At 34.6% G+C, this 25,512-nt stretch overlaps 1 protein-coding gene across 2 annotated transcripts; it reads left to right on the top strand.

Moving 5' to 3' along the window:
• Positions 1 to 2,438: 2,438 nt before the first annotated feature.
• Positions 2,439 to 25,030, top strand: LOC106872520 (flap endonuclease GEN homolog 1). 2 transcript variants are annotated; one of them, XM_089357808.1, is made up of 11 exons: positions 2,439 to 2,733; positions 5,673 to 5,853; positions 7,560 to 7,649; positions 12,353 to 12,439; positions 13,009 to 13,199; positions 17,459 to 17,556; positions 19,342 to 19,508; positions 20,886 to 21,067; positions 23,383 to 23,444; positions 24,094 to 24,201; positions 24,935 to 25,030. In XM_089357808.1, exons 1-11 carry the CDS (start codon positions 2,558 to 2,560, stop codon positions 24,961 to 24,963), a joined length of 1,371 nt encoding a protein of 456 aa, XP_089213934.1. In that variant the 5' UTR covers positions 2,439 to 2,557; the 3' UTR covers positions 24,964 to 25,030. The 2 variants fall into 2 exon arrangements, with proteins under 2 accessions (XP_089213934.1, XP_089213933.1); XM_089357807.1 differs by having other exon boundaries at positions 20,856 to 21,067.
• Positions 25,031 to 25,512: the final 482 nt, after the last annotated feature.

Below are 25,512 nucleotides of genomic sequence, written 5' to 3'. Positions count from 1 at the left end.
TGATGTTGCAGCTTTTATTTGAAAAAAAAGCACATTACTCCCGGTATTCGAGTATTATTTTCCCTCCTCGTTTTGCATTTATGTACTTACTAGTCTGTATATATATATATATATATATATATATATATATATATATATATATATATATATATATATATATATATATATATATATATATATATATATATATATATATATAACGGGCCGAACAGACAGCAAAACAAGCAGAAAAAAGTTAGACGAAAGCAGAGCAAACAGGAAACTAGACGAAAACTTAACGGACGGGAAATATAGACAGAGACACGATATTCGCAGCTGAGTTTTCCTCGTCAGCAAATAGCCCAAAATATCATAGTGGTTTCATGCCATTAACATTGAGATCACCCAGTCGTCTCAATGGTAATGAAGCGGAAAATTCACCTGCGAATATTCCATGTATCGTGCCTTTGTCTATATTTCCCATGCGATAAGTTTTCGTCTAGTTTCCCGTTTGCTCTGCTTCCGTCTAACTTTTTCTCCTTGTGTTCTGTCTGTTCAACCCTTGATACATCCATGTAACGCAAAGCACACCCTGTTTGTTATTATATATATATGTATATATATACATATATATATATATATACGCGCGCGCGCGCATAATCAAGGCGATATGTCGAAATTTCAAACAGGTTCTCAACATTTTGCTTTTCTGAAAATCTAATGGATGTGAAACATTACTTAACTATGGAATGGTTCTTTAATTAACGTTTGACTGTTTTATACACATACCCACACATATATATGTGTATGTGTGTGTGTGTGTGTATGTGTGTGTGTGTGCACATGGTCAGATCATCGGAATTAAGGTTTTTGAGGTGCATGTATCACTACTTTACATTCTTAATTTACATTAAAAACTGGTCAACTTAGTCTCTTATCTCTCTAGAGTCTATGAAATATATGTACCATTCACTACTGGGGTGGAAGATCTCGACTAATCCTCTCCTAAAACTTGCTAATGATGCACTTAAATGAAAAAAAAAAACAAAAAAGAAAATAATTTATAAGGGATGGGAAACGCAACAGTTTGTATATCATATTGTCAAAGAGACTGTCGAATTTCAAAACCTGATCAGGAATTTCGGGAAGCAAAAGCTTATTTTTTTTAGCCGCTCGTGGGTCAGTGGGGCTCCCTTGGAACCCCAGCAAATTTTAAAAGTTAATCAACTTTTACATTTTTTATTTAAATAATTTTATATCCTATGACTTTTATTTTCAATAGTTTATATATGCACATACAAATTTTGGGTTAAAAATTTCCAGTCATATGGATGTTATAGCATAAAATATGGGATCCAAATGTTATAGCATAAAATATGGGATCCAAATGAACCTCATTGACCTTCTGTGAAATTATTTTTTCTGTTCTTATTTCAGATATTCTGATGAACTATAATTCGATTTTCTTCGTATTTGTACTGGTATGAATCGATATACTAAATTATTTTGTTTTATGTTATTGCTATTGTTGGCACTCCGTCGCTTACGACGTCGAGGGTTCCAGTTGATCCGATCAATGGAACAGCCTGCTCGTGAAATTAACTTGCAAGTGGCTGAGCACTCCACAGACACGTGTACTCTTAACGTAGTTCTCGTTGATATTCAGCGTGACACAGTGTGAACTACAGGCACAACAGAAACAGGAAGTAAGAGTGAGAGAAAGTTGTGGTGAAAGAGTACAGCAGGGTTCGCCATCATCCCCTGCCGGAGCCTCGTGGAGCTTTAGGTGTTTACGTTCAATAAACACTCTGGGAATCGAAACCGCGATCCTATGACCGCGAGTCCGCTGCCCTAACCACTGGGCCATTGCGACTCCACGTTATTATTGCTATAAAGTATAGTTTATAAAACTTAAAAAAAAAGTGCTAATTTTTTTTTTGTTCTGTATCATGCGCTCATACATAAATACAAGATTAAAGAAATATTACTTTATGGATAGTACGGAAATGTGCAAAAATAAAAAGGGACCCCAATGGCTTTTTGTGTAGTTCCAACCCCACCGGCCCACAAACGGTTAATATCGTTTTCAAATTTGTGCACTTGACCAGCAATATCAGGGAGGAGAAAGTCAATTACATCGACCCCAGTGATAAACTGATACTTATTTTATCGACTCCGATAGGATGAAAAGCGAAGTTGACCTCAATAACATTTGAACTCAGAGCGTAAAGACGGACGAAATGTTTAGAAAGCATTTTCTTGTGCTAACGATTCTGCCAGCTCGCCGCCTTATATTTCTTTTTAATATCGCTCGCAAAATCCAAGAAGTTACCTAAATAAATTTATAAATACGAATAAATTCTAAATTGAATTTGAAACCTGTTCTCTCAATGTACATTTTTGTAGCAATGTATATTGTGAAATATATATAAATAGTTAAATATATATAAATATCCTTAGTAACAATTTCTTAATTGTCTATAAAAGACGAACGTAGAGAGGACGAACATGGACACCACAACATATAGCGATTAATTGAATATTCCCGCGGTTATAAATAATGTTATGACTGTTGTTAATGTTTGTATACTTTCTTAGATCTGCAATGGGAGTACCGTCATTATGGCAAATTCTACAACCTGTGACGAAGGAGGAGCATTTATCAGAATTAAGTGGTTATAAAATCGCAATAGACCTGAATACCTGGATAGTTGAAAGTAGATTATGTACCGCTTACAAGAATATTTACTTAAGGTAGGAAATTGTTTTGCAACGACTATGTTTTATTTTGATACATTGCGATTTCACTAGAGATAGCGTATCGAGCTAAATGAATAATATATTATCATTCCGGTTCCAAGGTGGTTACCTGGTGGAATCATTAGCACGCCGGTCGAACTGGTATTTATTTTATCGAGCCCAAAAGGAGGAAAGGTAAAGTCGACCTCGGCTGAACTGGAATTCAGAACATAAATACGGACGAAATGCCGCTAAGCATTTTGTCCGGCTTGCTGATGATTCTGACAAGTCGCCGCTTCAAAGAATGAGAATATAGTTTTCAAATTTTGGCACTAGGCCAGTGATTTCGGAGAAGGGCTAAGTCGGTTGTATTGACCCCATTACTCATCTGGTACTTATTTTATCAACCCCAAAAAGATTAAAGTCAAAGTCGACTTCGGTGGAATTTGAACTCGGAACCTGAAGACGGACGAATTGCTGCTAAGCATTTCGTCCGGCGGGCTGACGATTTTTGCAGCTCGCTGCTTTAAAGAATGATACAATTAAATACTTTTATTCTATGTACGATACAACAGCTAGAAATTGGAATGACTGTTGTTGTATTTAATTTTCTCTCCTAGCTTTCAACATTTAATCAAACAAAATTTATAGAATTTAATATCGTCTCCTTGCTTTCGACAAATTTTGTAGTGGACTTTAGGAATAGCTATCGTTCTTATGGGGAAGAGAAAAGGGTACTGAATTATGTAAGGGGAAAATATACATAGGATATTGGAAGTTTTGGAATATGACACTGGAAAATTTTTACTAATACATATGTCTTACGACACTTGTGTAATAATAAAATGTTTAGCAACCAATTTCTTACTTTTTGTATTTTTGCTCCCTATGAAGTGATAGCCGTTTCGAAAATCCGTCCTTTTCGTTACTCTGGGACTAGTAGCATTTAAAAAAATAATACGTTGGGTAGGCTGGAAGCTCTTCTTTTGCTTTCAGCATTTGATTTTCGTGACTATTTTTTCTGAGTTGATCTTTAAGACTCTCGAATGTGTCAAACAGTTTGTCATTATTGCGCCATTTCTGCAGTAACTAAATATATTTCTTAATTTACCACTGTATGGTGGTCTACATGAAGCATACTATCGGTTTCGAAACTGGTTTTATTAAGAGATGTAACTATAAAACACTTGGAAACCTCTTCTGCTAAATTAAAACCCTGTAGATTTAAATTCGTAAATTTTGAAGTTATTTATAAGATTTGAAAATTCGGTCATTGATATAAAAATTTGAAATTCGTGTCAGACAACGATTGACATATGTAGTTTTAGATCCATTATTCGGAACTAAAGTGCACAATAATTAACAAGGGAACCTGTTGCTAATTGTCTATTTCCCGTTGCTTTACAACAATTACTGGAAGCGTTCTCTTAAGAACGAGGTATCCTACAACAATACAGATCAAGCATCTTAATTATAGACTATTCGTTGAGTCTCTGATTGACTGTTGAGGAAGGCGCTCTCTCATAAAATACTTGTAAATTCGAGCAATGAGGTTATCTCGGTATGGTCGTTCAGTCTGCAAGAAAAAGTAGCTAAATCACCTTCAGAGAGCACCTTACCAGTAACGATCATAGGACTGATGTGAAGTATGCTCTGGGGACTAATAATCATGAACAAAAAACTTACGAAATAATACTGGGACGGTGAGTTTACATCCTATGTAAAGTGTACAAATATTTTTCATTTTATCTCTATTGAAGGGGCGTGGTTAGTGGTTAAAATGTATATCTTACGATCGTGGTTTCGATTCTAGAACCGAGGAGTGCTTTGTGTTTTTGAGCAAAAACATTCTCTTCACGTTTTGCTCCAGTAAACTTAGTGGTAATTGAAAAATATATTCTTTTTCTTGTTTTAGTCATTTGACTGCAGCTATGCAGGAGCATCGCCTTAATCAAAATTATAAACGATATGAAATATATAATGTCATGGTGTTTTATGAAACATTAAGTGTAATTTCAGAGGATTTTGTTTTAGAAAAGTAAAATTAAAAGAATTTACTTCATTAATACCACAAAAGTATGTCGACAGGTCAACAATTAATTATTGGCAGTTCTTTAATGATCTGTCATATAGCTGAATCAATTCATGAAATATTTATATTATTTTATTACTTCAAAAGTAATATTGCGGATATAATAGTTAAACATTTTTTTACCGGAAGTGGGCCCGAAATTGGAGGGTAGACGCAAAATGTAAAGAATTAAATTCAACTTTAAGATGAAAATAAACAAAGTTTGTTCTTTATTATTTTTTTTTTAGAAGCGTTGAGATGTATTGCAAGATACAGAAATAAAATTATTTCTCAAACGCGTGATAATGCTATAAATAGCGTGATCAAGATAAATTATCCATACATTGCAGAAAAATACGTTGCCGGCCTGCCATGAGACACGAACTCACATCTCTGTGATTACATGTCAAGTGTTTTGCCATTAAACCAAACTGCCCAGCAACGAATTCTTCTGCAATTTTAGAACTTTCACAGAGATGTGAGTTCGAGTCTCATGGCTGGCTGGCAACGTATTTTTCTGCATTATATGGATAGTTTATCCTGATCACGCTATTTATAGCATTATCACGCGTTTGAGAAATAAATGTAAAGAACTAAATTTTAGGACAAAAATTTCTTTCACAAATGAAAGCAACTGCCCAGTTCCTTATCCGTTCCCTTCTCTATGAAATAGTGATAGCCATTCTTAAATCCTTCGATCAACGATTACATCGTTTGATTTTCATTTATTGTTGATATTACGAACTAAATTAGGAATCTCCCCCCAAAAGTAAAACTCCATATTTTAAAGTTTCAATGTATTTGAATATTGAATAATCAATTTACTAACCGGAGTCACTCAAGAATTCTTTCAACACTAATTTCATATTTTTTTATTATCCAGAAATGTTTTCTTACGTACCATCGAGTTTCTGATAAACGGCATTGAGCCAATTTTTGTGATTGATGGAAGAATCCCAGAATTAAAAGATTCAACAATATTCAAACGCAGAAAGATTTCCTGTAATCAAGAATGTCTCCCACCAATACAAAGGGAACGGTCTCGGACAATTACCTCTCAAAATGTAGGATTTGTTTGTTTTCAACCTTTTTTCTTATCTATTTTCGACAAAATTCCCTCTAAATTTGCTTTCGGATCTTATTATTTTTCTTATGAAACTCAATATTATAAAGGGCATTAAGACGGCGAGCTGGTGAGATGCTTGGCAACATTTCATCTGTCTTTGCGTTCGGAGTTCAAAATCCGTACCAGTTGACTCCTGGAGTCGATGTAATCGACTTAATTCTTCCCCGAAATCGTTAGCCTTGTGTCAAAATTTGAAATCCGTACCATAATGAACATACGACAGAATTGATTCAAGTTAAAATCTGCCACATGCGAACTTGTGGTCTGCATTCAATGTGAAATCGTATTTGTAAAAATTACTTTTAGTGCCTTGAAATTATATTTTGATATCGCAATGTCTGTAGCAGTATTTAGTTTATCCATTCAAAATATCAGCACTAATAACTGTTCCTCTCAATTTTTATAGCAGATCAATGCTCAGAGGTTCGCAATTATGTAATGTGCAGTGAAGTTTGTTCTTACAAGCGAAGCACATTTAATACAACAAAATACACATAAATATAAAGAATTAACACAAAAAAGTATCTCTGATTTTAATGTTTTCGATAGGCATTAACCCGCTTATACCACTATTCTTTCCACGGGACTATATTAACTACTAATTATATATACGCACATTATTATATATAAGACACTGATTTTAAGTGCCCACCTTTTAACCGCTTTGAAATTTTATATATGTGAACAGACTTTTTATGATGTGGCTAGGAACAATATGAAATTGGAAAAATTACCTTGGTGTGTCTTCTGCATGAAAATTATATGGTTAAACGGAGCTAACTTAATATTGAACGTATGACCCTCTAAATTGTTAGTCTCCCTCATACATAAAATTACTTTAAATTTGATAGTTTAGTATGTTTCATAACTAAATTTTAAGACGTTATATTTACTTTTGTTAACTGTCATGATATGACTTAAAATATTAGGGTTCTTTATGCGAGTTCAAGACGCTGTTTATTTTATTAAATCGGTTTCAAGATACACTTCGATTCCTGCGCTTCTACTGATAAATTTATTAATGGGCATTAGAAGTTGAACTAAGAAAATTTTATAATTAGTAAAAAATTCCTCCTATTTAGAAGATTCAGCAGTTTAGTGCTTAAACAAGGATGAGGTCAACTAACTATTAATGAAATCGGTTTTTTCCCTCCATTGTTATTTTTCTCTTTCTAGTTCCTTTAAAGCCAACACTTAAGTGCTGAATAGAAACCCTATACACGGAAACTGTCATTCTAAATATTAAACAGATGTAAACACGAATGTAATTTTTCTTGAATTCTTTGGTACGCCCAATACAAATTACAAGAAAGAATTGAATTTCCTAGAACGGGCAGTATTTTGAATTTTAAGCTATCTGCTTCTCCCTTTATTTTCTTCCTACAGTACCAAGATTTTAGTTTGTGTATGACATTTTCAACCGAGTTTCCCTTTTTACGTCATTGGCAAAACCGACTGTCTAGCGTCATTGTAATGTTTATTTATAAATTGGGCGTAATATCTTTTAAAGATATTTAATCCTTAAATGTGGGCAGAATCTTACGTTTTGACTGTTAGAAAGTGGTAAAAATTACATTAATATACGTCAATATAATAATGGGTTTTCCGAGGTTGGCTAAACACTCAACTGTCTTTACTTTTCAGTGTCTTACACTTCTGAAATATCTTGGAGCAACTTGCTTTGCGAGTAATGGCGAAGCTGAGGCACTCTGTGCACAATTAAACGCAGAAAAGGTAAATTATAATCGAAAAGTCATTGTTTAATTTCTCTCACTCGAACAAAAAGATTTCATTGTGGAATGTATCATTTGGAATATCACATTGCGTGCACTTTTGTGGTATATATTACAAAAATAGGTCAACTATTCTATCTCACGAAACTCCGAGAAATGAATTCACCAGTCAACCACTGGAGCGAACTATGATACAAATTTTAGTATTTTTAATTGTGAATCTGTTTTTTTCAAGTTAAGAACTAGTTATAGAATCAGATAAACTCGAAACTAGTTGTAAATAGTTTACATTATTTACATTCGACAGATATTTGTCCTCATCTTGTTAGTTCTTAACACAACGTTTCGGCTGATATACCCTCCAGCCTTCTTCAGGTGTCTTGGGGAAATTTCGAACCTGGGTTCTCATTCCTAAGGTATTTTTCAATATTATTGTTATTGTTCAGGTCACTGCTTGGAATCGAACTCGGAATCTTGGGGTTAGTAGCCCGCGTTCTTAACCACTACGTCATAAGCCTGTGGCACAGGCAAATGGCGTAGTCGATTCCAAGCAGTGACCTGAACAATAACAATAATAGCGTCGAAAAATACGTTAGGAACGAGAGTCCAGGTTCGAAATTTCCCCAAGGCACCTGAAGAAGGTTAGAGGGTTATCAGCCGAAACGTTGTATTAACAAACAAAATGAGGACAAATATCTGTCGAATGTAAATAATGTACATAATTCCTCATCTCTTAAATATAGAACTACTTGTAAATAGATTTGGTCTCTGCAAAATTTGTCAATTTTAATGTTTCCAAGTTACCGGTTAACCAATGCCATTTGTAATTATTTTACTAAAATAATGATCAACTAATTAGAATTCGTGCCCGCAAGGAGCGTTGTCACACCGTCTTGATTTGCTAAAAACAGCATCTTCTAGTTGCACATTTATTTATAAACAGGAAGGATACAAATGAAACTAGTGTCCCACATATAAATAAAATATCTGGAACGAATATATCAAGATCATCTTTTCTCTGCACCATAATACTCGCGGGCGTCAGCTCTAACTCGAGAGCACAGTAGGTTTTTCAATTGAGATTTTGTGGTTACGGTCTTGGATCAGCTTTGATTTTCTAGTTCACATGCTGAGATTTTCATCATGGATATGTAGTATCTGGTGCTAGGTAGATACTAGAAAAAAGAATGTTCTTTGTTATAGGTACAATTGTATTTAATTTAATAAACCTTTCTACAAGGATAAAACCTGAAAATTTAGGGAAAGGAACTAGTCGATTGTATCGAGTACAGTACTTTTATCAATGACCCCAAAAGGATGAAAGCAAATTCGATGTTGGCTGAGAACGAAATGTCGCCCTTTTCCGGTGTGCGAACGTTCCTACAAGCTCGCTGCCTCTGTATTTAATTTAATAATGAAAAATAAGCTAATTGATTAGTAGCGTAGAAAATATACATTAGCCACTCAAAAAGATATAGAAAAGTTTTAACTTGATTTAAACGCTTGTTGTCCAAATTTTCGCCCCCGTAACTGCGACACTGGGTTGCAATTAAACTGTGTCAATGACCAGGTTACAATTAGGGCGACGAAACTTTTCACACACCAAATAATATTTTAGTGAAGTTAAGTTTTACTGTGTTTCTAAATGGCTAACATGTTTTTCCATGCTATAATTATTTTGATTTTAACACGAGCTTTGCCAGATACGTACGTTCCCGACAAACTAATCTGTCGGTAGTGTACGCTGGTGTTAATGTCATCCACAAAACCAATATATTGGATATAATCTGCGCTTGTTTCTCCAGTATAATTTAGCATCTAACTTTTTTTTTTTTTCAGGTTTTGAGCTTATGACTAAATATCTTATTAATACAGTGTTTTTGCTCCCGATTAAAAAATCTCACTTTTATTTTCTAAAACGTTTCCGGTCATTGGAATCAGTACCAGTAATTTGGCTGGTTTGGCATGTTTTAGCCTTCTAAGTAAATTCAACTCCTTTAAATGTTTTGGACATTTAAACAAACGCTACCCAGAAATGATATGGTGAAAAGCAATATTGTTTGTATTGTGATGTATTTATAAGGAAACAGCAGGTAAACAAAAAACAGCATCGTTCTTCGTATATCTGATGCTCCTAGAATGTATTTCATAAATAGTTTCAAAATGTCAATCTTACTTCTAAATGTCCTAGTTTTTTTTCATTTACCAAAACCTCTTGAAATTTATCAGCTGCCATTGAGAGTGGAGAAAATTTGGTAGATGAACAAATAAAACTGATGATAAAAAACAAAACTACTGCTTATGCAATGAAACAATCATAGAATTTAAAATGTTTAAGGAACGTCTAACGAAGTGGTCTTAAGCAATGCGATGGTTGTCAATCAGAATAACTGCCGTTATTTTAACTTTATACTTTCTCTATACATGCATATCCCCACATTTTTCATGAGATATAATGTGGCATAGCTATATAGCCGTCAATGAAACATTTAAGCAATTCTATATTCCTACAACAACCTATGCAAAACATCGCACATATAACTAGCATTTATCTCATCACTGCTTCCGTTTTTCGAAGGCACGTAGGATTTGCTGATGGTCAAAACGTAGCTAAAATTGTTTCCTGTAATGTTGATTACATTGAAAACAACACTAGTTATTTTACAAATGTTTTCTCTCGCAGCGCAAATATTTCTAATGGACTGTTGAACGCTCCTTGCATTACTTCCATTTCGTCACTTGCAATGAGACATTCATTGAATTCCATCGTATTTCTTATATTTTATAAGTGATAAATGTTAAGATATTGTAATGCTCACACGAAATAATTTTATAAACTTCAAATAATTTTCTGTATTGCATTTATATATATATAAATATATATATATATATATATATATATATATATATATATATATATCTCCGCAGAAGGTAAGAAGTTTACTTCAAACCACATGGTTCCGGGTTCAGTCCCACTGCGTGGCACCTTGGGCAACTGTCTTCTACTATATCCATGGGCTGGCCAAAGCCTTGAGTGGATTACGTAGACGAAAACTGAAAGCCTATTATACACATATACATACAGTGGGCGATGGATAAATTGTCGCCAGTTTATATTTCAAACTTCGTGCATTGCTTTCGATTTTGTCGACTACATAGTATAGTCTAGTAGAGTCGGTTGGGCACCGTCTGTGAGAAAAACAGCAACTTGACGCAATTCACTCTGTCAGAAATTTGGAGCATCCCCTCCAACCGAACATGCTTTGATTTTCGCAGACGAGAAAAATTTCTACAAGGATCAGATGAACACACAGAACAACAGTTGGCTTGCCGTGTCTCCAAATACATGTACTGAGAGTGATAAAAAAAACAAACACTCAGTCAACATTATGGTGTTTGGAGTGATTACTAGTTATAGCGACGGTATACCGCCATTCATATTCCCACTCGGTCTCACACCAACACGGAGACCGACCTACATCAAGTGCCTGGAGGAGGTAGTACTGTCCTGTTTCTAGAGGGTGACTGCTGGAAGATCCTATGTCTGGCAACAGATAATTTCATGGCTGTCAGATAATTTCTGCTACCACATCACCCCTAACATCTTGCCACTTAACTCCCCAGACTGCAACCCCCTTCATTATGATCGGTGGGGCGCGGTCGAGTGAGAGACCAACAAAACTCCTTGTAACACCAAAAATAAACTGAAGGCAAGGATTATGACAGCATTCCCCAACTTAAGCAAAAAGATCGTCCAAAAATGTTGCAGAAGATTTTAAAGTCGTCTGGAGGCCATGGTTGAAGCCAATGGCGATTTTATTGAATAAATTTATTCTTTAGTATTTCAAGATATTATCATGTAATTTTGGTACATATATCTGTTAAAATGAGAGGTGAGTGTTATTTTCATTTTTGTGTAATTTAGATGATTTATTCACCGCACCCTGTGTGTGTGTGTGTATGTATGTGTGTGTCTGCGATCACATTACCCCTAACATCTGTGACTGTTTGTTCCTCACCGTCGCTTGGCAACCGATGTTGGTGCGTTTCCGTCTCCGAAACTTAGAGGTTCGACAAAACGGAGTGACAAAATAAGTACTAGGCTTACAAAGATTAAGTCATGGGGTCGATTTGTTCGACTAAAGGTGGTGCTCCAGCATGGCTGCAGTCAAATGACTGAAACAAGTGATAAAAGAATATAAAATAATTTTCGACTTAATTAACCAACGACTCTTTATTGATACTTAGTAATTCCGTAGCACTAATCCCACTTCTACCGCGTTCTAAATAATAAAGTCCAAGTAATTACGCTCTGCTATTAATGCAACTAATCCAAATTCATATTTGTTTGTGCGCTGCTATTGCCACCGCTAACGATTCGTATCTAATCATATACTCTATTTATTATATGAATTTCCTTAGTCATTATGTACCTTGAATTTCATGAAGTTGTGTCCCATCACAAATTACAACACTTAAAATCATCATGGTATTGTCTTACTGTTCAAGATCATAAATTTGTTACAAGAGTTTATTAGATATTTAATCACCGCAGCTTAGTTCATGTGGCTGTTCAGATTCGTTGAGAGATTTTATTTACCATTAAACTAACTTCAGATTTAATCATAAGTTACATAACTTTAGCGTCCGTTCCAGTGAATAAATAAAATGCTAAAAGTTCTCAATATGATTTTTTATTTTAAGGTTGTTGATGCTTGTTTCTCATCAGATAGTGACATTCTCCTCTATGGTGCCAAAAAAGTCTACCGTAACTATTCTAAGATAAACAAGGTAAATATTTTACCATATGCCACATACGTTATTATATAAACTGCATAAACTTTAATGTCTATTTTCTTTTGGATTTATACGAAATTTTCATGTTCGATATATTGCTTTTTATAGTATGATCTTTTTCTGTTCATGGGGAAGATATTTCATTGGCTCTTCATTTGTTTCCCGAAAATATAACTTGGATTGTCCATTATATACACATTGTCACGTTTTAAAATATTTATCTCGTAACTGATCACCGAAATAACTGTGGATAACTATGATGCAGGGTTACATTTTAACCAGCCACCCTTGTGTGAAGTGTCTGGGAACCCGAATGCTATCACGAAATTTGAATCATTAACTAACAATGAACTGTAGTACTACACCATGTTAAGATACATCTCAGAAACGGTCCGTAGATGAAAACTTTTAGCATTACCTATGTATTGTACAGTTTTTTTATATAGTATATATACATATCTTTTGTAATGTACACGTTTTTAATATAATATGAATATTTTATAGTGTGTTTCTACCATTTAAATAGTAAGCAACATGTAATGTAATAATACATTTGTTTTCAGCAATGTCTGTTAGAATCGATTAGTACTGAAGATGTCTTTAACGAGTTCGGATTAGAGCAACGGTCATTGATTTGTTTGGCTTTGCTGATTGGATGTGACTATGACAGCCAAGGAGTGAAAGGAATCGGTTCAAAATATGCTTTGATGTTACTGCAGGAACTAAAATCGAAAAACATAGATGCTTTGGAAAGGTATAGTCTTGATATTTACCGGATTTCGTTTCTAATATTAACTGAAATACAGTTTAAAAAATAATTTTAGGGGTTTTAGTTGGAGTGAACAAAAGTGAAAATTTTTTCTGAGGTCTTGAAAATGTGGGCTCGGTTTGTGATCAAATTCGACTGTGTTAAACATCTTTTCTAGAAAAGTCTTTTGTATTGTAAAATAAAAGTATGGAGTAAATACTTTAGTAAAATAACGAGTGCCTTCTTGTGACACTTTTGACAATAGCTGGAATTCATAAACAATAAAAACTTAACGTTCACACATTTCTAAATACTCGACTATTTTCTTCCGATGGAAATCCTAAAATCTTCGTGATTAGGAATGGTAAAACTTTAATATCGGAGAGTGGGCTGAAATAGACGACATAGAAATATCCCTTGATACACTAAAGTACCAAAACGGAACATAGATGAAAGACTAAATATCAACTTCAATATTTACCACGATGTCGACACTTCAATGCCAGTACGAGAGGTTCAAAAACGTCTCAGTATTGTCTGCGTTCTTGACCCAAGGTAAAACCAACTTTTGCAAGCTTATTTCTGGAAGAAAAGAAAAGTTCATTGAAAAAGCCAACAGAATAGGGAAGCATGTTGTACCCACGCCCCATCGAACTACGGCAAGAAAGTGACAGGGCTGCAATACCACCTCGCTAGCTCTGTCAATCAGAACTATTCGTCAGGAGCTCCATAAGTCTGGAAACCATGAGAGGATGCAAAATCCAAACATCTATCCCGCATCAACAATTCTAAGTGGAAAATCTGGTATCTCGGCTAACAGAAATGATTGATTGCCTAATGAAACCAAATTATCTTCTCTAAATCTGCATTCGCCATTTTACAGCTTTAGGGTGGAGAGCTGCCCGAAGACTTACCGTGGTGTATAGAGCGAGATCTGTGTTGATTTAAGTAACCATATCACAAAATTCTTTTAGCTTTTTAGTTGTACACCTTGGCTGAATTAATGTCAAGGATTACCAGAGTATTTTGGTTCACCACGTTTATCCAATAGTACAAATGTTGTTCCCGATGTTAGCAAATCTCCCTGGAAGAAACTGCATAAATTCACACAACCAATGTTATAGAAAATAGATACGAAGGACACAAAATTAACGGTGACTATTTAGTCTGGTCCCAAAATTGTCCAATATCAATATAGCCGAACATTTACTGGGCATTTTGGAGCAGCAGGTGGGAAGTCACTTTTCTTCACTATCGTCTCTAGGTTTTATTTGAATGGCTCAAGATTCCCTTAAAAGGCGTTCAGAACCGGTACGTGTCAATTCGTCGACAAATTTGTCGTGATTGCGAGGAGTACGGTCAACCACGAATGAATAGGAAGCGTTCAATTGATAAGCTAAAATTAAACTTTACATAGAGTTGCTTACTTAATTGATAAAGTAAAAAAAATAAGACACTTTGCTTCTACTGATTTCATTTGAACAAATGAAAATTAATGCGAAATAAATTTGGTTGGTATTGATGTTGAATTCCAGTTTGAATTAAATTTTGAAATTCACCACATAATATTCCAGAACTGTTTATATTTACTAATAGCTATAATTTATGACATTGTGCACGTGTTTAGTTTAAGGTAAATGTACATTCACAGAACGAACATATTTTTCCTTGACATTTTACTTTCAATTTAGGATAAGCTTAACTTTACTGCTTTTATTTATTAGTTAATGGGTGTGTAAGACCCATTTGGTTAAAAACATAAACACTGCGCTGTTAAGATATAATAGTCTTAACTACTGAGAAAATAACACTTAATAATATCCACTAATCTAAGTATAATTTCGCTCCTAAAATTAGGGTGGAAGTAGTGTTTTTAATGGTCTTAGTGGATAAAATAAAACACAGATTTAATAAATATTTGAAGGGAAATCTGTGATCTGTGTCATATAAAATAAGCATAATAGTTTTTCTAAGACTGAACCTCAACACTCAACCACCTCTCATCAATATCTTCGACAAATTTAAGTTCAATTACCAAATGAAAGAAATAAAGGTACACATTAATTCTGTTTAGCATAACCCAATTATATATGTCATTTTCAATTTTGTCACGATAATATTCATACACGATGTCAAATTAGTCTAAAACTCAGTCTTAGAAAATCTAGCATGTCCCGCTTATGTACTGTTAATGCATGACATGAAATAGAATTTCAATTTTAAGTTTTAATGATGGAAAGAAGAACCGAAAACACTGCATTAGCAGCTTAGTTATTCAGACTGTGAGCCTCATCTTAGAGACGAAACATTTTTGATATTTTAATGGTTTTTGTTGATTTTGATCATTATCACCAGGTGTCTTCTCTGCAACACCGATGGAGAAATTGTGTGGACTTCAAGGGGGACTGTTGAAAAATAAACCTTATTTGTGCACATTCCATGAGAGTATCTCAGCCAGGCTATGAACTTTTCAAACGATACTCGTATCTTAAAGTTGAATATGGTATGACTTGAGTAGTCACAATCTCATGTAACCAGAAACCTATTTCTAACTTAGGTGTAATAAGATTCGTATTTACCTTGCTAATTTTCAATGTTAAAACAAAAGTTTCCATTCATAATCTAGTCAAGTGCTCTAGACATTTTAGCTTCAACACAACCAATAACCATCGGTGTTCAACCCTTTAGAAACAATGCTACTTAACTAAGACACGTTTTGATCATTATTGGCCCAGGCCACATCTGACTTAACAGAATCCCCAAGATTTGCTTTCCAAGTCAAATTGTTTGCTGAAAACTATTCTGTGAGTCGATGTATTTTACGAGGATGAGATGAAAATATCATAGACTGACTACGAAGGAGTGATGCTTGAGTCATGATATCTTGCGTGCATTGATTTCAACTCTTATAAATAACTGTATTGTTTTCCTGCAGGTAAACTGACATCGTACCTCTTACCAACAGAAAAAGGTTTTAGCTCTCATGAACATTCATACTTATATATTTACAGCATTAGGGGATGATTATCAGCTTTGTCAACGGTGTAAATGAGGCCAGCTGGATTTAGGAGGCGTAGTGAAGATCCCCCAAGGCCTGGACGTCCTGAAACTGCCTCCACTGAGGAAACTACTAATCGTACTCACCAAATGATGATGGATGATAGGCAGTTAACTATAAATCAAATGACCCATGCTATTAGCATATCCTGTGAAGTTGAGAATATTCCGCACAATGAAATTGACATGACGAAGGTTTCTTCACGGTGTATGACACGTCTTCCTAGAAAATCACGGAAAATCTAACATTGTTTGAGGCAGATCCAGTTGGTTTCCTTGAACGTTTCCTAATGCAGAATGAGTTTTGGGCTGATCAATTTGAGCTAAAGAGATAATTCGTGCAGTAGAAACACTTCTCCTCACCTGCTCCAAAGAAAACTTAGGTCCTCTATTTGTAGGGAAGGTGATGGCTTCAGTTTTTTTCCTGGATACAAAGGGCATTATTTGACTGTCTTCAAAAGGACCACATTATCCAAGGAGAATATCATGCCAGCTTGCCGAGGTAGTTACGAAAGGAGTCCTGTTTCATCAGGACAATACTCTAGCACACAAGGCTTTCGTTTCAATAGCTTCTGTGTATGACTGTGACTTTGAACTGGTTGATTACCCTTTCTGTTCTCCTGATTTGACATCTCACTCTCATCTGTTTCCCAACATGAAAAAACACTTGGTTGGGAACCAGTATCGTATTGAGAATATCATATCTACTGCTGTTGATATTTTGACGAGCAAAATGAAAGCTTCTTCGCCAATGGTATCCAAGCACTGCAACACCGATGGAAAAATTGTGTGGACTGTTGAAAAATAAACCTTATATTGGGCACATTCCATGAGAGTATCTTGGCCAACCTATAAACTTTTCAGACGATACTCGTATCTTAAAGTTGAATATGGTATGACTTGTGAGTTGTCACAATCTCATGTAATATGAACTTTATTGCCATAGGGGCGTATGAGTTTAGGGGTCCATATAGCTTCTGCAAGTTGTGGATAACTGAACTTGATATCGACATCATTTGGAGAGTGTTCATGGAAATGTTTATATACAGTACAGATGGTGTAGCGCTCACGGATGTGTCGGAAAGAATAGTTTTGTTTCTGAGGCGATCCCAGTAATGAATGCTTGTTGTAAATATTTAAAAATGTTTCATCTCTAAAGATGAGGTTAGCAGTACAAAAACGTTATCGTATTTCTATTCTGAATTCAGAATTTTATGTTGGAGAAACAATGCTGAACTACAGACACTGGCTAAAACAAAAGAGGAATTTATTAAATCTAGACATTGCCAACAATGCATGCACAAAGGTAATCGCACCATAACGGTTTTATTTTATTCTAATGCACATAATGTTTTGCTATTGCTACACCAGACATTCCATTGATCGATATAGACATGAAACAGCGTTAAAATATTCGTAAGAATAACCTATGCATATGAATGTGGAACGCCATTAGCTGTAATGTTGTTTCAAAGAAGTCACTGAGACTGACTCGCATGTTACAAACACAGGGCTTCATTCATCGCCAGACACTATTTCAAACTAATTTGGACTTCATTGTAACGTGTTTCTTTTTTTTACTAAGCTGATCGGTGTAAAGTAAAGGCGTACATTCTGGTGTTTTATTCTTCAAATTCTCGAGTTACTTCTGATAAACGTTCTGAAATTGCATACAGCCATACTGTCCGAGTTTGAATCCTTTTTTTCCGTAAGCAAAGAATAAAATGTTTCTTGGCTTGAAATTTTCTCTAAAACAAGGAAAGCTTACACACGAAGAAGCAGATTTCACTGTTTGGCTGCCTTTCCATTCTCCATTAGAAATCATCGCATGATTTTGGCTCAGCTGGGTCATCTATGCTAAGTGATTTTAAGCGTGATTCTTTGATGCAAACGACATTAGAAATTATCTTTTTATAAATGAGCTCGTGGGCAGTGTTGAAATCATGATTATTGGGACGTGGACCCGATTTCTGGATTTATCAGATTGTACTTCCTTCAACAAGTTACTCATTTTGCATTGTTCTCCCCTATTCTGAAAATTACTTCCAACTAGCGCTTATACTGCTTGCCTTCTCTCCTAAATTTCACATCTTGAATGTTACACAATTCTGGGAGAATCAACAGGTTGTCTCTCTGATCGTGACAACATAAGCACCATAATTAATTTGCGAGAGCATAGCATATACTACAAAGCCATAATAGCGTGTGAGAGACTGCATAGGTTGTATTTTTTGTATTTCCGTTTATATAGTTTACAAGGTTTATATTTAAAAAAAATCTTAAATTTAGCTTAAACTTGGAAGCGTCAACTTCCACGTTGTACTGACTGTGAAAAGAAGTTTTCAGAAAGGAACACAATTCGCCTCTAAGCAGGGGGAATTCGCACAAAAACGAACCTGTTAAAGTAGGCCGTATGTCCAAAAGATACAGAAAACAGCAAAAGTTGTATAACAGTTAAGAAAGAAAAACGGTATTCCCAAAAGGGAAAACCTACAATTAAACGAGAGCAGCGGAAAAACACGTATATTCAGTAAAAGGCACTAAAAGTGAATGACTCTCCCCGGGACCCTGAAATTTTGTTTTTTAAGCTCTGGTAGTGCCGTCTTAATATGGTGGATTTGATTGCATTTTTAGAAAAAAAACATTTGAAAATCCTGAATTGCTAAAAATATTTTTGTTTCATAATTTGAAGTTTTTTAATGAAATGCTCCGTTTCATGTGGTCGAATTGCAATATTTTAAAATCTAGCATTTCGATTTACCGACCCAGTACGAAAATTGGACTTTTGCCAGCATAAACATGTATATTCCATCCAACAGAAATATTCAATGAACCTTTTTTCGCAGGGGAAATTATATTTTGAGGAATGAGATTTAAATTAGAGATATTTATTGCAGTTTAATGTGATTGTTGATAAACTTAAAGGAGCAATAATTACAAGTTATTTTGAAGTAGTTCAGATTTAACAAGTTTGTCATGCGTTTTTCAATAATACAGACTGGACAGGGACTTATTTCATGGATAAAATATACTCTACTTCTAACAAAGAAAACAGGATTATATTTCAAAACAATACATTACTCTCTTTTAGTGCACCATCACAGCAAAAGTAGATGCAAAAAATGTCGGATGAAGAAAGTGGCCATAAAAAATTGTGCTTGTTTTTGCCATGAAACCGTCCAGAAACTTAAGTTACATGAAATGGAACTAAAAGTCAGAGAAAAGGCACTTTTAAATCCAGATTTTCCTTCAGAGAAAGTAAGCAAAAATAGTTTATTCTTTTTCCTCCACCTTCTTACACTCTAAACGCTCTCACCTACACTAGCGCGTTCACTAACATGCATCCTCATACACCATCTTATCAAAACGCATACACTCGCGTACATGTACTGTCTGACCATGTACTCCTACATCTAGTTATTTGTCTATATCTAGGTCTCACACGGTTGGCTCGCCTTGAAAACACCGTTTGTGATTATTTCCTATGTCATTCTGATTACATTCCGTAGTACCGGAGATGACTTCTCCATGCGGAGAAATAATGACTCGACCGGGTAAGACTCTAATCTCCGCGCTATGCAGCCTATCAAGCAACGTTACTTCAGAGACTCATCGGAAGAACCCCATTTCGACCGCTTGTATTCGCGATCATACTCTTTCGATCACAGTACCCAACATTTATGACCGTAGGTGAGTTTAGACACGAAAACCGAACTGAAGATAACAAGTTTGACTATTTTACCAACCTGTCCACTTCTGTAGATCGAACGCTGGAGTATTACTGTTTCAGGACCGGAGATTCTTGTATCCAATTCAGGGCACACAAAGACGATTAAAAGCGTAATGAAAATGTTAAATGAGGGCACATAAAGTCGTTAAAGAGATGTATGTATATACTTACTATTCAGCATTTTAATCGCATATTTTCAAACTGCAATGTTAACCTCTCGGATGGTTCTAATGAGCATTGTGAAAATGTCGTTATATACTTAATGTGTGATTGCACTGATGGAATTTGATGCGATACGATGTCATTTGGTTATTTACAAATAATTTTGTATGTTAAAGACTTATGGTCAGTGTTTTAATTTGTAATTACATAAACATGATACCATAAGTAAACACTTAGCCATAACATTGAACTAAATGGCATTCTACCAACTTCCAAATGCAATAACCGTTTGCGTTTTATTTGGTGTATATTTGACATTTTCTGACTAAATCACTGCTGGTTCAATTTCCCAATGCGCCATCAATATTTCACTGTATTAAAGAAATTGATACTGAACAGAAAATGTTTATGGGACGCGGGAGGAAACAAAAATCATATAAGGAATCATCGTTCGAAATCATTGGTTTTATTGATTTTATTCCGCCAACGTTTACAGCTCTAGCTAATATATGTGTAACCTATATACACGTTGAGCTTCTGTACAGACTTTGATAAATCCGAAGTTTTAAGGCCTGAAGGTATTTGGTGGGATCGAACCCCGCTGGAAATACAAATAATTTTTTTACGAAATTAACATTCTTGTGCATATTTCAAACACGATTCTGATTTTACCGCTTAGTCCATTATTTTACTGCCTAGTCTACTTCCTATAGATTATTGCAGAGTTCTTGGATTTCAAACAGATATATGATGTCAAAGAAAGTATAATTTGGAAGGAACCTGATATTGACAACTTGTGCAAGTTTGTTATTGAGAATCTCTTTTGGGCTGCAGAAAACTTCTTCCTGAGGATGGTCCCATTGCTTATTTACTGGAAGTTAAATTCTTACCCTTACAGATTTCTTGACGATTTAAAACCAAAAAGGTAAAGATAAATTCTTTTAAACATTATGGATTCCTTTTTTTATTTATTTATATTTTATTTTATTTCTAAAATACGTTTATGGTTTCTCTCTCTTCAGAACAAAAATAGTAACTATTTAGTTGTATCGCGAGCATTGAATACAAAAATAGTAACCTGCAGATGTGTGCTACGTACGTGTTTCCATGCTTATATTTAGTAAAACGGTTAACTTCGAGAAAACTAGTGATGTTCTATGCTAGCAAAATATGGCTTTGAAGAAACAAGTCTAACGTTTCGGTCACACTTCGTCGAAGAGAAAAGTATCAACTGTTATTGATGGCTATATAATTCGAATTAGTAGGAGAGAAAACTAGTAAAAGAGTTAAGAGGGGAAGAAGATATAAAGTGTTACTGGATAGGGGATGACACTAAACAGGGAAGAGACAGAAAAATAAAATAATTTGAAGAGAATTTTGGAAGGGAAAGATGAAAGGATGGACAGATAGACGTCCATGATCATAAAGTACACCAGATTACTCAATACGTTGTGCAGAGTATAGTCTAATCAATCCGATGTTTCCGATGAGTAATGGCAGTGAGTCATTAACTATCAGTCTACCAGTATATTTCCTGTTGGGAAGTCAGACATACGTGTAGGCCACCCTTTCCAATGAACTCACTTTTGTATATGCAACGAATTTTGAAGATGGCATTAGTGCAGATATCGAACTCTCGATTCCAAATTACTTAAGCTCATCTAGTGCGAGCTGCTCTGGATGCACTCAGTGCCCTTCACTGGATAGTGCGATATATACTTTAGAACAGGTCAAGCTTTATATATAAAACGCTTATGTAGACTTTAAGATTCCTATTGGAGGATTAAGGTCACTGCCCTCCGGGATCTTATCAAATCAATAATTCTTAATATTCCAAAAAGCGCAAAATTTTTCAAGTTTCGAAGTAAAGAAACACGCAGTATAATTTTGCATCATTTCACAATTAATAAACTACTTTTCCGTGTAAAATAACATTGCAATTAACTGAAAAGATGATAGTCATTTGGAGCGAGGTCAATAAGGAGGTTGAAACACAACTTCCATATTTAGCGGTATAATCTTTCCCTGGGTGACTTGAGGAATGTATGGACTTGTATCACTGTACAAGAAAACCCTTTTACCTTTGGTTAATGATGAAAGCTTTATTTCTCATTTGTAAATTTTTTGTGCAACGTTTCCAGGTGACGAGGATACTTTTTCATTTTAAATTTTGAGTTTTGGTTTTGCACTTCATGTTAGACGACACCATTCATATCCCACCAAATGCAGAACGTAACTGTTTTCGGGTATATTCTTGTTCTGGAGATAGGTTCTCCTTTTTAGTTGGGTGCAAGCTATTATTTTCACTTGATATAATTGTAGAGAACACACTTTTCAAAATTTCTGATGTTCTACACTGGAATAATTCTGTAGTGAGTCTCCTCTTTACTGACGAAAAGAGGGCAATGTTTTGATCAAGCTAAACCATTTCACTGGATCCGCTTCGAAATTGGCCTCTCTTGCCGAAACACATACATATTATTACTAATATAGTTATAATACTTACATTTTTGAAGGGAGTTGTTTGTCAATTATATCGACTCCAGTTCTAGTGCTTTATTTTATCGACTTGGAAGGATGAAATGTTAAGTTGATCTCGGTGAGTATTAAACTTGGAATGTAAAAGGCCGGATGAAATACAGTGAAGCAGTTTTTCAACGCTCTGACGTGTCTACCATGTAATATTAACAGTAAGAGAGAAAATTTCAAACTTTGGCGTATGACAAGCAACTTCTGGGAGAGGGTTTAATCCATTACGTCAGCCTAAGTATTTAGCTCGTACTTTATCTTGTTGGTCCCCAAAGGATACAGGACAAATTTGATCTCGGCGGGATTTGAGTTATGAATGTAAAAAGCGGGAAGATAAACTACTAAGCATTTTGTCCAATACGGTAATGCCAGCTCGTCAGCAATAAACGTTGTAAGTAGTTCTGATGGATGTAGCAGTATAACATATTACAACATCTTTTGCCATTGCTTGTAAATATCTGAATCCCTGGTGTTCAACCTGTACTTTATTGATGAAATAAAAATTCTAATTAATCAAAAGGTGAAATTCATATAAATTGTGAGAAATATGGTACAATTTAGCCGAAGAAAGAAATAGGGTAAAAAACATTATATGAAACTAAAATTATGACTGCGTATAAATTTATGAAAAGGGAATAGCATATGCTGAAGTGCAATACTGTATAAAATGATTTCGTACAAATTTAACTTGATAATTATCGAATGCTTCAGAATCCTCCAAAAATGTAAAAGAAATCACCAACAAGTTTACGAAATTGAATGGTCCAAAATAAGTAAGTAAAATTTTTAAAAGATTTTCTTATATTCTCAAAGTACATTCCGTATAATTTAGACAGTGAATTTTGTAGAACTGGTTGCGTTAGGCTCGTAATAAATATTTGGGAGAATGCAAGCACGACTAAAATTGTAATTTCTTGTGGTTGATCTTGGCATTTCATTTAAGCCATTTACTTAAACAACCATATATATTAGAGAATTAATCGTTCAAATGTCTCAGATTTGTTAACTTCGGTGACTATTAGAATGCTATTAAGGCAGCGAACTGGGAGAATCGTTCGCCTGCCGAGTAAAATGCCTAGCATTTTGTCCGAATTAATGTTGTGAGTTGAAATTCGCTAAAGACGACTTTGCCTTTCATTATTTCGGAGTCGATGAAATAAGTATCGATGTAATCGACTTATAACTTGGTGGACTTATAGCAAAATTTGAAACCATTATTAGAATGCTTCTACAAAGATATATTTCTTTTTAAAGTGTTAATTCGTTGTATTTTTCTGATGAAGTTCACTTCGCAGCCTTGTGGTTTTGGTTTCAGTCCTAATGCGTGGTGTCTTGTGCAAGCGACTTTTTCATTCATATTTAAGCGGTGAGGATATTATTCACTAACCACTGACTTAATTTGTTTTGTTTTACTAAATCTAGAAGAAAATTGGACCACAATCAAAGTTTACACAAGTTTTGTTAATATTAAGAACTTTACGGCATGCTTCCCAACTATGGCAGAAGAGTTTGAAGATTCCTTCAGCACTGGTGTGTATGAGTTTTTATATCGTAATATAATTGTTGTGGTAGTGTTTCTCCCAACAAATCTAATCAGATGCTTTTACCATTATCATTTCGAAGAAAACTGGTTGTCGACTTTTAGTGTGTCATTTATCATGTTTTCTCTAATCTTCAAAATTTATACCTTAAAAATAGAAAAAGGCAACACAAAGACGTATGTGAATATATGCTGGCCGCAATGTACACTATATTCTCAGTGAATTGGTAAATGTAACCCACTAATTATTTCTTTAGAGAGGACAAAAGTCAAAATTTTTGTGAATAAGCGTTTTTAGGGCCGGATTATATTCGGACTTAGGCAAGAAGTATATCTAATACAAAAGCAAATAAAATTCTGTGTACTTAGGGGGAAATAAACTTGATTTTAGTTTAATATTCATAACTGTAAGAATCTTAATTCATTCCATTAATTTCTCATGCTACAATTTTAATTAGAAACTTTTATCTAGCGTGCGATAACATGAATACATTAATTAGCAAATCACTTACGTCTACTACACGCTGCATGTGATAGAAAAAAAAAACACTCTATCGTCACTGTCCAGTGTTATTTAGTAATTGCTTACAAGATTTACCACAAGTTCTGCAGTAATTGAATATTAATAATTTAATTACACTTGAGAATTACTAAAAAAAGGGGCGGGGGGGGGGAAAGCATTACTAAATTAAATTTAATAAAAAATTTGAATGTTTCTTGCAGTTGCTGAACAAAATGCACCGGAAGACTGAATGCCGTAAAACTTTGGAAGAAACTACTTAATGTATGGTAGAAATAAAATTATTTGAATGAAAAATAGCAAGTGTCTTTTTTAATATATCACTTTCTAGCACATGTGAAAGGCCACAGGTTTTTATTGCAGTGACAACCTTCAATAATATCTTCTATTATTCATTACCTTTTAGTTTGTCCCTTTTGGAAAAATCAAGCAGACTAAATTCTAATAATGAATACAAAGGGACATAACTTCATATCGCAAAAATATTTTGATGCAAGGGAAATAACTCTAGAGACGAGTTATTTTTCTTTCAAAGTTAAAATAATTTTTATGCACCAGTAGTGGATAGGAGAATACTCTCTTACATTACATCGTTTATTAGTTTGTATAATTTAGTTTGTTTTACAGAATTTAATCCTTACATTTGGCAAAATTGAAAAAAACTACTCATTCATGTTTGAATAATATTTAACGCATTTCTTGTTTAAACATTTCTTGGTTAAGTAATCTCTTTTGTAATAATTATTTCATAGTATTTTAGACAAATCATAACCGATCCGTG

This window comes from Octopus bimaculoides, chromosome 9 (genome assembly GCF_046866305.1).
Source record: "Octopus bimaculoides isolate indiv1 chromosome 9, ASM4686630v1, whole genome shotgun sequence".
In the NCBI taxonomy this organism is placed as follows: domain Eukaryota; kingdom Metazoa; phylum Mollusca; class Cephalopoda; order Octopoda; family Octopodidae; genus Octopus; species Octopus bimaculoides.
The sequence above is the reverse complement of the archived record's forward strand: the minus strand, read 5'-3'. Positions and strand labels throughout refer to the sequence as shown.